The following is a 16607-nucleotide window of genomic DNA, read 5'->3' as shown; positions in this document are numbered from 1 at the left end:
TAGTAGAGTTGGGTCCCAGGGCCGGTGGTCTCCTCCTCTTTTGGAGCCTAGTCCCTTCCCCTGCCTTTGCTCCTCTCCCTTCATTCTTTATTCTTTTTTTTTTTTTAAAGATTTTATTTATTTATTTGAGAGAGAGAGCACCAGCAGGGGGAATGGCAGAGGCAGAGGGAGAAGCAGTCTCCCCGCTGAGCAGGAGCCCGAAATCGGGCTCGATCCCAGGACTCTGGGATCACGACCTGAGCCAAAGGACCGCTTAACCAACTGAGCCACCCATTCATTCTTCTCTCTTGATAAATAGTGAGGTATTGCCAATTTATTATCTTACCACTCCCAGCAGCATTATCTTCTGATAGAAGACCAAGAGAGGAAGACCTCAAAGAGAGGGAGACCTCAGCCCAGCAGCCGCAGTGGGCGGTCTCCTGGTGGTGGTAGCCGCACTGGTTAGCAGAGCTTAGCAGCTTGCCAAGGACTCTTGCATACGTATTTCCTGAGGCTCATCTCACAGCATCTTTAGGAGTTAAGTAGTCATTTTACCCCCCTATTAGGAGAAAACAAAGGCCTAAAACTTACTGAAATGGTGGAAATAAGATTTGAATCCAGATTTACAGACTCCAAATCAAGTATGTATGTGAAAGTCTTTGGTAAGTTACAGAGGACTCTGCCAATGTTTGTGCAAATATTTGTTATCAGAAAAGGACCTTTCCATTGTGCCATGTGGCCACTAAGATGGGCTTACCTCCGGTGGCCTTTCGGGAGTGAGGGTATTATAAGCCAGGTTTGGTTCTAATCACACTGTAAACAATTAGTATGATTGTTTACTCTGAGTAAATGTGATCCTTTCGATTTTTTCAGTATTGCCCAAAACACTGTTATTTTGGAGTTCCACCTAGGAGCACAGGTGTCATAATTCTCCCCACAGAGAACCCATGGGAGCCACTGCTGATCAATCACAGCACGTTTTTCTGCTATGTGCAGACACAGCCTGACAATCCTCAACCCAGCCATCTCAGGAGAGGTGTCCATTAGTCATATGGTAGAGGGAACCAAATAGATTGATGAGAGTTGGGATAAGCTGTGTAGTTCCCCAAATGTTCTTAACTCTGACTTTGAGGTTTTGGCTTCACTGTAGGTTTTAACGTCAACCATCTGGACATTGCCCCCCGCTATGCCAGCATTCTCATGGGGATCTCAAATGGAGTGGGGACCCTTTCTGGAATGGTCTGTCCCCTCATTGTCGGTGCAATGACCAAGCACAAGGTAATGGTCACCTTTGGGGCTTTGGGTTGCAGTATCAGAAGACTGAACTACTGTGTAAACTTGAGATCTCAAGGCCCTGCCCCAGCCTGTGAATGTGTATGTCTTCGACCTTGGCTGTGTTGTTTGAACTTTCTTCTTCCTTCTTCTTCTTTTTTTCTTAAATTGTTTATTGACGGTAACAGGGCTGATTGATGTTTGGTTCCACATTTCCTCAACTGAGAAGTAAAAGGGGTGTGTGTTGGGATGGGGGGAGGAAAATGAACACCATAGGGACTATTTAGAGACACAAAGAAGAAACTGAGGTGATCAACTCAGGATAAATAATTTACCCAAGATTGTTTTATAATTAAACTTTATAGCCCATTTCTATCTATTACTTAGCATGTTCCAGAGTAAAGATATTAGTGCTGTTATACTTCCTTATTATGAAGAAAATGAACAATACATTAATGGCCTAACCTAAGATCCTACAAGGGTGGGGCACTCAGTCATTTCTGAGCCTTTGTGTATTTAGACGAGGGTGGGTAGTAGAGGAGGATCCCAGATCTACCCAGAGTTCAACCACCGGCCACATGGTTTTTCTTAATCTCTGTCGTTGAAAAGGTTTTAGGATGCTGCTTCCCACAAACAAGAATTTTTTGATTCTATGGAGTTTCTACCCGACTATTTTCTTAGTTGGATTGCCTATTACTAATATGATTTCAGAAAGTCTTCCAGCTTCTTGGAGAAAAAAGTGTAGGTTAACTTTTCTTCTTCTTTTTTTTTTTTAATAGGAAAGGAAGGTGGGCTTTGTGGATTCTATAGGCAGAGGATCTGTTTTCCCTCTCTGTTCATGAGATGATGGGATGGGTAACATGACCACTAAATCTCAGATATTGACTTCACCTAACTTTAAACACAAATTCCCATTATTTTTTGATTTACTGTATTTTTCACAGATAATATGATTATAAATAAGCTATTGACAGTCAAGAGTGAGCATTTTCATAGTTCAAATATTATTATGTATCCAACAGCAAGCAAGAAGGAGACCTCTGGTGTTATGCTGAGCGAAATAAGTCAATCAGGGAAAGACATGTATCATATGACCTCACTGATATGAGGAATTCTTAATCTCAGGAAACAAACTGAGGGTTGCTGGAGTGGTGGGGGGTAGGAGGGATGGGGTGGCTGGGTGATAGACATTGGGGAGGGTATGTGCTATGGTGAGCGCTGTGAATTGTGCAAGACTGTTGAATCACAGATCTGTACCTCTGAAACAAATAATACATTATATGTTAAAAAAAGAAGAAGAAGAAGAGAGCAGGAGGGGAATAATGAAGGGGGGGGAATCGGAGGGGGAGATGAACCATGAGAGACGATAGACTCTGAAAAACAAACTGAGGGTTCTAGAGGGGAGGGGGTGGGAGGATGGGTTAGCCTGGTGATGGGTATTAAAGAGGGCACGTTCTGCATGGAGCACTGGGTGTTATATGCAAACAATGAATCATGGAACACTACATCAAAAACTAATGATGTAATGTATGGTGATTAACATAACATAATAAAAAAAAAGGAGACCTCTGATATTTAAAATGGTGGGTTCTTAAAGCAAGTTTAATGTAACCTATCATATGAATGGAAACCCCATTTGTATATTTAAAAGACCCGTGAAATGCTTGTGCATGTATTTTTACATATTGCTTATTTTAAAAATAGTTTTCTAAATTATAAAAATGCACGTTCATTAGTGTTTTTATATTCACTGTAGTATTAACTTTCATTTTTTAAACACTCAAATTCTGTTTGGCTCCTGGGCATGCATCTGAAACATGCCTTCCCTAGAAGCACAGCACTGCCATTGGGTGTGGGCAGATTTTTGTCCCATTGGAAGCCTCTAGAACAAACTGCTAATCTCTATTTTTGGTTAAAACACTAATTGGTACTGTATTTCCTTGTCTAGACCCGTGAGGAATGGCAGAATGTGTTCCTTATAGCTGCCCTGGTGCACTACAGTGGTGTGATCTTCTATGGAGTCTTTGCTTCGGGGGAGAAGCAGGTGTGGGCTGACCCTGAGAATCTCTCTGAGGAAAAGTGTGGAATCATTGACCAAGATGAATTAGCCGAGGAGACAGAACTCAACCACGAGAGTTTTGCAAGTCCCCAAAAGAAGATGTCTTATGGTACCACCACCCAAAATTGTGTAGTCCAGAAGAAGAAATGGAGAGGACAGAGGAGAGTGACCCTCGATGAGGAAGAGCTGACATCCTACCAGAATGAAGAGGGAAACTTCTCAGATACAGCCTAATGTCTGAGGGGCACTTCCGTGTTCTCTTAACCTAGAGCCAGAAAGTATCCATACCTATTGCCTTTCCCATAGCCCAGCTTGCCAGAGGGTCAAATATGGCAACATTGGAGGTAGGAGAGGGGAGGAGAGGAAAGCTAATCAGCAATAGAGAAAGAAAGGAAAAATATTATCTTGCAATGACATGTTAGGGTATGGAGCTTGCTCCCAGTTGACAAAATGGGGATAAATATATAATTTTTTTTGGATTGGCAGTTGACTCTTCTCAAAGAAGTGTTCTCAAAGTTTCTCAAAGAACTGAACTTACTCAGAAAGGAATGACTAGAAGAATAAGGGAGACAGTACCATGCTGTTCAAAGAAAAATTGAAGGAATTGAGCATATTTGGCCTGGAGCAGAGAAAACAGTACCTGTCATCTCATTTCCGAGGGCAGCCATGCAGAAGAGGGTTTCCTATTCCCAATGAAGCCTACTGCTCATGGAGGCCCTGCATTGTGCCAGGTGCTTTGTAAACATTCTCATTTAATTTCCACACCACTATGACATACCTTTCTTGTCTTAATTTACAGCTAAGGACACTAGAGCAACAACATATTGATTTGCCGAAGGGCCAGGGCTGAGACTGGTGGGGTCCAAAATAGGTGGCAGTTTTGGGAAAGAAGTTTACACCTCAAAGTAGAGAAGACTTTTTTTTTTTTTAAATAATGAAAACTGAAACTGGAGAGGGTTGTCTTGGGGATAATTCCTGATTTTGGCAGGCATGGGGGATGGGAAACATCTGGGTTGGTGTGAAAACATTGGTATTTATGAGGGGCTGGATTCAAAGATCCTGGGTTCGGAGAGAGGTTAAAACATAACAAAGAAAGAAAGAAAGGAAGAAAAAAAGAAAAGGAAAATAAGCTAGGTAAGATAGCTAAATCTTCAGGAATCTGATGTCCAGAATGGCTGAGAAGTAAACAAGCGCTTGGCTAAATTTTGACCCTTCATGGTATCAAGAATGTAGTTAAATAAATAATGCCCCAAATTACTTATACATCTTTAAGACATTTAGTAATTTAAGAAGTTGTTTCATGCGTTTTATTGGGTAAAATTCTCTTAGAAGAGTCTCCTGTTTTAAAAAAATATATGTCTTTAGCCATTTCTCCTAGTGATATTTGGAAGTTTGATCAAACTATGCGCAACTATGGTTGAAGTATTCCTAATGACTGTATTTGGAATGTTATTGGGGAAAATCACAATAATATAGTAGTAATTGAAATGAAATGGGAAATGAAATGAAAGCATGAATGAAAGCACCTGTGACAACTAGACCCATAGCTAATGTTGAAAAATTCATCTTTGATTGCATAAGGCAATAACATGGATACTCTCTGGATATAATTTAAAATCTAATGATATTTTAAAATTTAAAGTTGGCATGTAAAGGATTGTTTGAAAATAAAATTACTTTCCTGTTCATTGGTTTTGAAAATTTTATTTCTACTTTCAGAAGAAAAATATAATGTCAAGGAAAAATTATAGATTTACTTGTATAGCTTATTATAAAGTGTTTTTTGTAAGTTCTCCCATATACATTTATTGTCCGTAACTGTACCAGTAGAGTTGCAGTGTATTTTTAAAAAAGAATAATTTTGAGAGAAAAAAAAATTGCCTGACTCTCTAGTAAAGAATATCCTATATGTCATTGGTATATAATTTATGTTATCCTGTATCTCTAAATCTCTTCAATGAGTGAATGCATGTAAGTCCCGTAAAACAGTTCCTGGCATGTAGAAAGTGCTCAATAAACATTAGCTATCATCATCATGATCATCTTGCAACCTTTCTGGGAACTTTTCAGTTGAAAAGAAAGCATGCTTATATACTTTTCATCCATTAGCCATAGAATTTATTGTGAAGGTTGTGCTGTTTTCTAAGTAAAAAAGAAAGAAAAAGAGAGAAATTTATGGTAGCCATTGTTTTATTTTTTTCCTCTGTTAATAAAGTCAAATAACCATTTTAAAAACTCCTGATAATCCTTAAGGTAATATCGTAGACTGCAATACAAAGTTGTATTTTTTCCATCATTTAAAGTCAATGTCATATGCAGAAATACCACATTTTGAGAAATCAAAGCATTTAAGGTGCCTGTATAACTTTCCCTTCTAATATTAAAGAAAGAAAAAAGAATGGAGCCCTGGGTCGTGGTGTTGAAAATGAAAACACATTATTTTGTTGTGATGGGTTTTGCAAAGGTTGCATTGCACAGATAATTACATTTGAACACCAGGCAGATGCAGTTTTCAAGTCCATGTCTATTTTGCTGCAAATATCCATTTGGAGGTCAACCCTTGGAGGCAAACCATAGATTCAGCAGAAGGGAATGGAAAGCCTGAGCGTGTTGTATTCTTGAGACAAGAAATGTTTGACTGTCTCTTTTTAAAGAATGCAAGTATTGGAGACTCCTAAATTTGACCAAAAAAAAAAAATTATTCAAGAAATCATGGCACATTTGTTATCCCTGTGTGGATGTTAAGTTCAACAGGTAAAAACTGGAACATACTGTTTCTCTTTCACACTGCCTCCTTCTGACCCCAACACACTTGTTCTTCCTTCTCTGTTTCTTATCTAAGCGAATCACATCCCTCTATTGCTGGAGCCAGAAATCTTGGAGTCGTCTTTAACTTTTTTAAAAACATAATCCTTTCTCTCTCTCTTCCCTGCCAAATCTATTTAATTTTATTTTCAGTCTGTGGATCAATGTCTTACATTGGTTTTGGAAAAATTTCAGCTATTACCTCTTCTGATACTGCTTTTGCTTTACTTCTGAGCAATTTCTTTTTTTTATTGTTATGTTAATCACCATATATTACATCATTAGTTTTTGATGCAGTGTTCCATGATTCATTGTTTGTTCATAACACCCAGTGCACCATGCAAAACGTGCCCTCCTCAATACCCATCACCAGGCTAACCCATCCCCCCACCCCCCTACCCTCTAGAACCCTCAGTTTGTTTTTCAGAGTCCATCATCTCTCATGGTTCGTCTCCCCCTCTGACATACTCCCCTTTTCTTCCTCTCCTGTTATCTTCTTCTTTTCCTTTTTACTTCTGAGCAATTTCTAAGAGTCCAGTTAAATGAACGCTGGACAGGGTGTGGGACAGTCTCTTCCATATCTCTTCTACATTCTCTATATTTTCTAGCCTTTTTCCTCTTTCTGTGTCATTCTGGATATCTGATTTTTTTAAAGTTCTTTATTTCTGATTTTTTTAAAGTTCTTTACTTCTCTCTTCAGCAAAGTCTAATCTGGTGAAAAAAAAATCCATCCATTGTGTTGTTAATTTCAGTTATTGTATTTTCAGTTTGAGAACTTTTATTGATTCTTTTAAAAATCTGCTATGTCTTTTAAAAAATATTTCTAGTTCTCTACTGACATTTTCAATCCTGTATTTTATTTCCTGGAACACAGTAAGCTAATTATTTTAACGTCTGATCAGTGCCAATATCTGGAGACCATGTAATTTTGTTTCTATTTTCTGTGGGTTTTGCTGACTCTTGTTCACATTATCTTGTCTCTGTCTATACTTGGTTTTCTCTGTATCCAAAATTGTATTTGAAAAATTGTTTGTAGAGGGGCACCTGGGTGGCTCAGTGTGAGTGTGTTTAAGCATCTGACTCTTGGTTTTGGCTCAGGTCATGATCTCAGGGTCATGGGATCACCCTGTGTGGTCGGGATCCACACTGAGTGGGGAGTCTGCTTGAGATTTTCTTTCTCCCTCTCCCTCTGCCCTTCCCTCTGCTCACGCTTGTTCTTGCCCTCTCTCTCTCTCTCTGTCTCTAAAATAAATAAATAAATAAATCTTAAAAAAAAGAAAAATTGTTTGTAGAAATGATTTTAGGTTTAAAATGATTCCTTTTTTTTCTCTCTCTCTAAAGGATTTTTGTTCATTATTTCCAAGAGCCCAAAGACCTTCCAGTTGCAAGGTCTGAGATCTTCTGGGCCACCCAGATGACTCAAAGCTGGGCTACAGGCAGCATGAAGGCTCTTTTACTTTCAATTCAACTTTATTCCTGGAGTACAGCACTCCAGGGTCCCAACCCATACTACTGTGCTTTACTGGCACCGAACTTTTGTCTCTATAGCCAGCCATCAGACTTCTCAGCTATCAAACACTGGCTTTGTCATCATTAACAAATGCTCCCAGGAGAAAAGTGGCCTCAAATGTCAGGCTCACTTCTCTGGATTTTTATCTTCGCCCAGATGGCCAGATGGTAGCCAGGTAATTTTCACTTCCATGCTGACTCTCCAATGCTATTGAATAGACATTAAAAAAAATTTTTTTTTTGTTCAGCTTTTCTAGTGTGCAGGTTCACCTGAATTATGTAGCCTGTCATTAATGGATGCTGAAGTCCCTTTTAATTTTATTCTCACAAGTTCTCTTGAACAGATTTATCTCCTTAGAGATGATGTGGTAATAAACCTCCAATCTCAGTGGCTTAATACAGCAAATGTTGATTTCTCTCTTATGTTACTAATCGAGTGCGGGTTGAGTTGGGTGGCCTGGAAGCTTGTTTCAAATGGTCACTCAGCTATCTAGGATTTGTTTTTTTCTCCGCTCACATCTTATAGTTCACCATTTGTAACATATGACCCCTGATATCACCATGCCAAGAGGAAGGAGGCACACTAGCATTTCACTGCCTCACTTGGAAATGACACTGTCATTTCTGCTTTTAATCCATCCACCTACACTAGCCATATAGTCCCAACCTAATTTCAGAGGTGGCTGGGGAATGAAGGGGAGCCTGTGGATCCCTAGAGCGAACACTAATTACATCTCTACTCAGCTCCAGCCTAGGTTCAGGGTCTTTTGAACTCTCACTTGGCATGTTGAATTAGTCCCCTAACTCCAAGTGCCATAAATGATGTGACCCTGCTATGTGGCAGTCTGGAAGATCTGAACTAGGTTGTAGGGAGCAAATTTGGTATGCGAGGGAGCTTTGAGCCTTCTCCACGAGAGACCACAAAAATACCAATTCATTAAAGTAGAATAGATTCTGGCCTGACTCAAACCTGAGTTAATAGCCTCATGGACCTATCTGAAGGACAAGGAAAACTAAGCCTTTCTTTAGATTTCATGTATTACTATGTCCCAGACCTTATGCTAAGGCCTTTCCATACATGATCATTTAGTTTTCATAGCAACCCCATGAGGAAGGTTCAACTATTTATTTCCAAACATTTATTAATAAATGGTGTTTCAGAGCAGAACTTAAATGCAAGACTCTAGTGGCCATATTTTAATCTTAATTCTTAATTTTTAATCTGTTCTCCACTGCTTCTCCTGGCTGCAGTAATTCCAGACAATGGTGGTTCTCAAAGTCAGGAATGTCCCAGTTATTTCAGTGAGGCATGAGCCAGCTGATGGAATGAGCCCTGGTACTTTAGTCTAGACCCACGCACAGGGACAGGTGAAACGGCAGATGAACAGGTGAGATCCCTCTTCCCACCAGCTGCTGACTAAAGTGAGATTAAGAACCAGAGGCCCTTGTCTTTTCCCTATTTCCTTGCCTACACAAACAGTAACATGGGAAGTTTGAACCCAGTGCTTACTGGGCGTCTGTGTTTTGGGGAGTGTGGTGGGGGCAGGTTCCAGAGGACTGAATTTCTCCCAGGCCAGGAATCCCAGGTATGGAAACACAAACACAAAAGAAATAGTGAAAATGGTATTTAGGAAGTTGAATGGGGCTACATCAGTCTTAACTGACCTCAGCAGAGCCGAGTGAAAAAAGAAGGAAGCTGGATTTTGAGTTACCGAGCCCATGGAAGCTGAAGAATTGAAGGCACCGGCACCAGGTACCTTTGGAGGACGGGGAGGGCGGGGGGTATAGTGAGATCAGAGGAAGGGGGCTGAAAACACAAGGACTGGTTGAAAGTGAGAGTTACCAGATTTCCCAACCCTGCTGAAAGTCCCTGGCCAGCTCAACCAAGGAACTGCTTCTCCCTGTACCTAGTGGGAAACAGGGGGTTTATCTTCTGGACGGGGAAGCTCTGGACTCAAGAACACCGGTCATAGTTCAATATAAGCTCCAAAAGGTAGAGATTTTAGTCTGTTGTGATCACTGATATATCTCAAGTACCGAGAACAGTGCCTGGCTTTAATAGTCACTTGGTAAATATTTGTCTAAGGAATTAATGAATGAACCTTACTAAACACAGGGAAATTAACAGTTTGCATACTGAACACTGAAAGCTTTCAGCTGCCTTTGTGAGCTGAACTTCCATAAAGCTGGTGGTCAGGTTTATATCCCTTAGGCAGGAGACTGGAGGAATCCCAGGGTGAGGGGTGGGAACTCCCTAATAGAAAGGCTACAGCCATTGACATTTGGGAGTTCATTTCCCACATCAAAATAACCACCCAATCACTCTCGGTGGAGGCCAACCACTGAGTCCTGCCATGGGAATAGAAATTCCATCATTCATTCATTCATCCTACAATTATTTAGCACTGATAATGAGCACCTCAATAATTGAGCGCCTACAATGTTCCAGAAACCAGGGATAGAAAATAAGTAAACAAAATAAGTATCTGTTCTTATGGAGCTTGCATTCTAGGGGGCAGGCACAAAAAATAAGCAGGTTGATGAGTAACTCAAGTACATAGTATATCAGAGGGTGATAAATGCTAAAAACAAACATAAAACAGGGTAAGGGGGATAGGCAGTGTGGGGGTTGTTGGGTTACGTTGAGTGTTCAGGGATAAAATGAACTTTGAGCAGAGAAAGGAAGGCAGTAAGGGAGTAAGGCAGAAGCATATTTGGACAAAGAGTTTCAGGAATAGGAAAAAGCAAGTACAAAGACCCTCAAGGGGGAGCACACTTGTCATATTCAAAGAACACCAGTTCCTTGAAGTTCTGGACACATTTTGAGGGAAGATGGGACATTTACTGGGAGGCAGAAGACTGGGGAGGATCAGGATTGGTGAGGAAGGGATCAGGAAGTGGGACATGTTTGATTTTGGAATTTTACTTGCCTATTGATATCTATGTGGCAATATGAGGTGGACCCGTGGAAACAGTCTGGGGTTCAGGGCAGAGGTCAGACCGGAAGCTGTGTGCTTGTGAGTCATCATAACATCTCACAGTGGTAGTTAAAGCCATGAGACCAGATGAGATCATCAAGATTTGAACATGACTGAGCCCAGGGAATGCTCCTACACAGAGAGATCAGGAAGATGAAAAGGAATCAGCAGAAGAGATGGGAAAATGGGGGGTAGAGGGGAGTTGGGAGGTGGGCTGAGGAACCTTGAGCCAAATGAAGAAAGAAAGCATGGCTCAGACAGGGACATGGGGTAAGGACATGATCAGTTGTGTCAAAGGAGCGTCAAGGAAGATGAGGACTGAGAACGGATGATTGGATTTAGCAACATGAAGATTGTTGGTGACCTTGACTAGAGCAGTTTCAGTGTTGTGGTAATGACAAAATCCTGGATGGATGGGTTAAATAAAGGGTGGGCTTTTTATTGTCTATGCAGGGATTAGAATAAATCCTAATCTAAAGGGGAAGAAAAATATTGCATGCATGACACAAAAATAGAATTCTATTTTTTAAAAAGAAAGAACTATCCAGAGAAGCAGACTGGGCTAGATAAACTCTTGAGTTTGGGACATCAGTTAGGAGTCTGCTGTAATAATTTAGAAATGAGGGCAGAGCCAGGATTGGAGCAATGGAGATGGGGAGGAGAGGGTAGTTAAAGGACACTTAAAAAACTTCTTTTCCCTAAAAAATATAATATATGCTCCTTGTAGAAAAATTTCAAAATATAGAAAAATATATTGAAGGGAATAGCAGTTACCCTAATATTATAGCAGATTTAATTATTCTTTCCATTCAGCACATGTGCCCCCAGTCTTTCCTGTACACGTATGTATTTTTGAACAATTTGGGATCATACTGCAATACACAGTTTTATGTCCCGCTTTTTGCACTTAACCTTATATAATAAATTCCTGTGTCTTTAAATATTCTTTGAGAACATGATTTTAAAATAATCACTGAGAAACAATTTACATAGAGTAAAATGCACAAATCTTAGGTTTACACATCAACAGATTTTTACTTATGTATACATACACCGGCGTACTACCCTTATTCTGATTTCTATTATTGTGGGTTAATTTTACCTGTTTTTGAGCTTTGTATAAATGGAATCATATAGAATCAACACTTTTGAATCCTACTTCTTTCCCTTAGTATAATATTTTAAAAATTAATATATGTTACTGTGTTTATCAGTAGTTCCTTTTTTTAAATTGGTGTATAATACTACATTGTATGGATATAACAAAATTTGTTTATCCATTCTCCTATCGATGGCCATTTGGATTTTTTCCAAATTGTGGGGGAGGGGGCTACAGTGAATAAAGCTGCTATAAACATTCTTATCTTTTTGTCGACATATGTTTTTATTTCTCTAGAAGTGGGACTGCTGGATCATAGGGTAGGTGTATAACTTTGTAAGAAGCTGCCAAATACTTTTCCACAGTGGCTATTTCATTTTACTTTCCCATCATTATATGTAAGTTCCCATTGCTCCATATCCTTGCAGATGAAAACATGATTTTTAAATTATTTTTATTTATTTTTTTAAAGATTTTATTTATTTGACAGGGAGAGAGAGCACAAGCAGGGGGAGTGGCAGGCAGAGGGAGAGGGAGAAGCAGCCTCCCCACTGAGCACGAAGCCCGACATGGGGCTTGATCCCAGGACCCTGAGATCATAACCTGAGCCGAAGGCAGACGCTTAAGCGACTGAGCCACCCAGGCACCCTGAAAACATGAGTTTTTAAAATGGTTGATTAGTATTATTTCATCTTATGTGCCTAGACCAGTTGTTACATGTTCTAGGCAATTTCTAAATTTTCACTATTTAAATAATAGTTCTTGCTTATAAATCCTTGACTTCATCTGTGAGAGATATTTTCCAGGGAAAATTAACCTGACTTTCCATTTCTACTTATCATTCAATAAGTAACCAGTTGAGCTTATTAGCAGCAACAACAGAACAGATGATTAAAAAATGTGGCTGTCTGGCCCTATAGCTCAGGGGTTAGAGCACTGGTCTTGTAAAAAATGTGGCTGTCTGAAAAACGATTTCAAGGTAGCTTTGAAATACATTTTTTTTTACAGTTGTTAAAGAACAATTTATTTGTTTTGGATGCACACACACACATATAAGATTTGTTTTTAAGGTATGCCTAAAGATTATTTTAATTCTGTGGTATTTATATTTTTGTTTTTTTATTTATTATTTATTTATTTTTATTTCTTTAATAGTTATATTTGAAGAGACTAGCTAACTAAAATTCCAGGGCCTGAAAGTACTTCAAACACAGGAATAGCACGGAGTAATAGTGTTTTTCTCTTATCTTTCCCTTCCCTTCCTTTCTCTGCCCCTACTCTCTCTTCCCCCTTTGTCTCTCTCTCCTGTCAAATGATAAAACTAAGCATTTTATTTACTTTTATTTTAAATTTTTTAAAAACTAAAACAATTCAGTAATGAGTTTGGTGTCCTTTATTCCAGGGAAAACAACCCTCAGATTAGGGGAGTACAGTGCCTCACAAACAATTGGGACACTGTTCCTGAGGGTTTAGGGCAAGCACGAGTTTTAGGGTACATTAGAAGAGGCAACATGGAAATAGGGCATGACTAGCTAGGAGGTTGGGGATTTTTCTATAAGGCGAGCAGGTCCTATTTTCTAGGGTCAGATAAGCTGGCTAACGCTGAGTTGCAGGATTGTGATTGGTGTGTGTTAGGTTTCCCTGACAAGTGTTTTTTTCTGTATGTGCAGGCTGGCTTGGGTTTAGATTTGTGGTGTGGGCCAGGCCACTAGGGCTGCCTTCATTTTGTGGGTCCTAATATATGAATTAACTTTATTATTCCACATACACACATCTACTCATAATGTCTGGATTCTGAAATAAAGTTTGAGTTCAGTCAAATAACTAAGACATACCACCAACTTAAGAGACTTTCAACTCTTTCAGCCATGGCATGTGGCAGAGCAGATGTAACCGCCTTTACCTAAACTAGGGGAGGAGGCTGAGCTTTTCCCTGCAAGGTGAGCCACACATTTCATGTGAAGAGAATATCACAAGGGAAAGAGGAGCAATTATAGTTAGATCCTGAAGCCAGGTAAAGCCACAGTGGTTTCGGATAATGTTGGTGTGTGAGAAGCTACCTGAGTGCCTTGATTTGAGACCTTGAAAGTTCTCAATTTGGGATAGAACACCAAATTTCATAGAACACCCTCAGAAAATATGAAGGAAAATGGTAAGCGTCTATGTTCACTTCTGCCCAGAAAGAGGATCTATCTATATTTTATAGCTCTCATCATATTCTCAAAGTTGTCCATGATCCAAAAGAGGCTAAGGTTTGCCCAGAATGAGCTACAGGTGCTAAATGGAAGGCAACCTAATAGTTACACGATGGCTGTAACTGACATGCCTTTGTGAAAGCCTAATTCTCTCACTCAAGCATCTGGCCTCATCTCCCTTTCTCTTTTCCTCATCTAACTTCCTTTGTTTATTCTCTATTATTTTCCCCCTAGCTCCTTCCTTCACTTGCACTCTCCTTTCTTCACTTTTGTCTGTTTCTATACTCCTTTTCTTCTTCTTTCTCTACTGTCATAGACTGAGTGGAGGACCTTGGCTTCAAGTGGTGCGGCTATCAGGTAGGTGAGAACTTCTCTAATTTATTTCTCTCCCATCCTTTCCCACTCTTCTTATAAGATATGATTATAAGACATTGGAATTAAATAGGTAAACTCATTTTGAAAGTACTATGCATATAGTTTTCTTTCAAGCCATATACCATTTGACCATAATATGTGATCAAACATGATGATGAACACCCCAGGAAGATAATGTTAACATCCTTGAGAAATTAATGGAAAATACTACGAGGTACTGTGAATAAATAGCCATGAAGCTTGGTTAAATATTATCACTTAAAGAACCATTTACAAAATCATGCTATTTATATAACAAAAGTGAATCCTATTTCTCTGCAGATCAAATAATTAGGCACAGCAAGAGCAAGCATCTTGGCTTTTACTAATTACAGAATTTTTCCACAAAACAGCTTTTTGTATTTTAAGAGTGCTGGTTGTTTTAAAGTTGTTTCCGAGATTGTACGTTCAAAGATCATCTTTTAATCTTTCACATTTTTAAGAATGATGTAATGCTTCCTTGATTATTTCAGCATAACACAGAACTGAAACTCCAGTTTAGGGTTCACAGATACTTCCTTTTTAATCTTCTTTAGAAACACATTTCATAATGAATTCTGGTCTAAAACGCTATCCTAGCTTTCATCAGAATTTTTCTCATACTGTTCTTAGCTGAAATGGGGTAAAGAGTCAAACGACTTTTGGCTCCTTTTTTCGTCTAGTATTTGTGGTTTCACATGGTTTTAATATGCTTGAGGATAAGATTTCATTTTGAAGAGAAGGGTTTAAGACCCCTGTGGTCTGACATAGACCTGTAAGCAGCACTCTCTCTAATGAAGGCCATAATATTTTTATCTTTTTAAGAAAGATTGAAGACCATGTTTTTTTTATTTGTTTTTATTTTTATTTATTTACTTTTTGAGAGAGAGGGAGAGAGAGCACGTGCATGTGCAAGCAAGGGGAGAGGGACAGAGGGAGAGGGAGGGAGAGAATCTCAAGCAGGCTCCATGCCCAGCACGGAGCCCATGCGGGGCTTGTTGTGGGTCTCACTCCCACGACCCTGAGATCATGACCTGAGCCAAAATCAAGAGTTGGATGCTTAACTGACTGGGCCACCCAGGGGCCCCGAAAACCATGGTTTTTACAGATGGATTCATCAGTGTATTTGGGATGAAATTGGTTTTTTAAATGATAAAAATTTGATTTTGCTCCTTATTTAAAACTCCAAAGATTTCTGTAGAGCTTGTCTATCACTGCAGAACAAGCCACCACTAAATTTTTATGTTTTTGAAACAAAACTGTGTAATGGCCCACACTTCTGTGAGTCAGCAATTTGGGTTGGGCTCAGGCAGGTGGTTCCTCTGCTGGTCTCCCCTGGAGTCACTCATGTGACTTCAGCCATCTTGTGTTTGATGGTGTTTGGATGGTCTCATCTTCCAGTTGGCTGGTGGCTTCCTTACATGGACTCAGGGCAGTGTTATAAGGAGGAGAGTATGGAAACTGCAGGACCTCTTGAGGCCAAGTCTCTGATGTCCCACAATGTCACTTCTGCCACATTCCCTTGGTTCCAGGGCCAGTCTCCTCAGTTCAAGGAGAGGGAAAGTAGACTTTACCTCTTGATGAAAGGAGCCTCAAAATCATTTTGCAAATGACAGAGATGCAAGGATTATAGTGGTCATCTTTGCAAACAATCTACCACAGCTTCTCATCACATTTAGAATGAAAACCAAAATTTTGCCATGACCTACAAGTTGCTACATCATCTGCCTTCCTTAACAATCTTGTGTTGTTCCATGCTTCCCTTTGTTCATTGCCCTCTTTTCTGTCACTCACCTTGTTCTCTCTGCCTGAATTTCTCCTTCATATCTTGGCTTCTCTCATCATTCAGGTCTCAGTTAAATGTCACTGAAAATCTTTTTTTCTTCTTAAAACCACTTTATTGAGGTATGTAAAAAGCTGTATATATTTAATATGTACAACTCTATGAGTTTGGGGATAGGTATACATCCATGAAACCATCACCTGCATAAGACCAAAGACATGTCCATCTCCAAAAATTTCCTCACATCCTTTATTATTATTAGTGTGTGGAACACTTAACATAAAATCTACACTTAGCAAATTTTAAGTATACAGTATAGTATTGCTAGCTATAGGCACTAAGCTGTATAGTAATCTCCAGAACTTATTCATGTTACATAACTGAAACTTTGTACCCTTTGACCAACACCTGCTTGTTTTCCCTGCCCCCACTCTCAGCCCCTGGTAACCACCATTCTACTCTTTGCTTCTATGAGTTTGACGGTTCTAGATTTCACATGTAAGTGAGAGTTCTCATAATACTTAAAGTTACTCTG

General features: G+C 39.5%; 1 protein-coding gene across 4 annotated transcripts in view; it reads left to right on the top strand.

Annotated features, from left to right (window-relative positions):
• The window catches only part of SLC17A8 (solute carrier family 17 member 8), a 46667-nt gene extending 40337 nt beyond the window's left edge, over positions 1-6330 (top strand). For 3 of the 4 annotated variants that reach the window (XM_073900433.1, XM_073900432.1, XM_025882462.2), the window contains 2 exons: positions 1130-1257; positions 3200-6329. In XM_073900433.1, coding sequence (XP_073756534.1) covers positions 1130-1257; positions 3200-3544 — 473 coding nt within the window. In that variant the 3' untranslated portion in view covers positions 3545-6329. Of the gene's footprint in view, positions 1-1129; positions 1258-3199 lie in introns of all 4 variants that reach the window. The other variant, XM_073900434.1, reaches the window with a different exon arrangement.
• Positions 6331-16607: the final 10277 nt, after the last annotated feature.

The sequence above is a fragment of the Callorhinus ursinus genome, unplaced genomic scaffold, assembly GCF_003265705.2.
Source record: "Callorhinus ursinus isolate GAN/ISIS: 27379988/994484 unplaced genomic scaffold, GSC_fseal_2.0 scaffold14, whole genome shotgun sequence".
Classification (NCBI taxonomy): Eukaryota; Metazoa; Chordata; class Mammalia; order Carnivora; family Otariidae; genus Callorhinus; species Callorhinus ursinus.
This window is presented reverse-complemented; position numbering and strand designations above follow the sequence as displayed.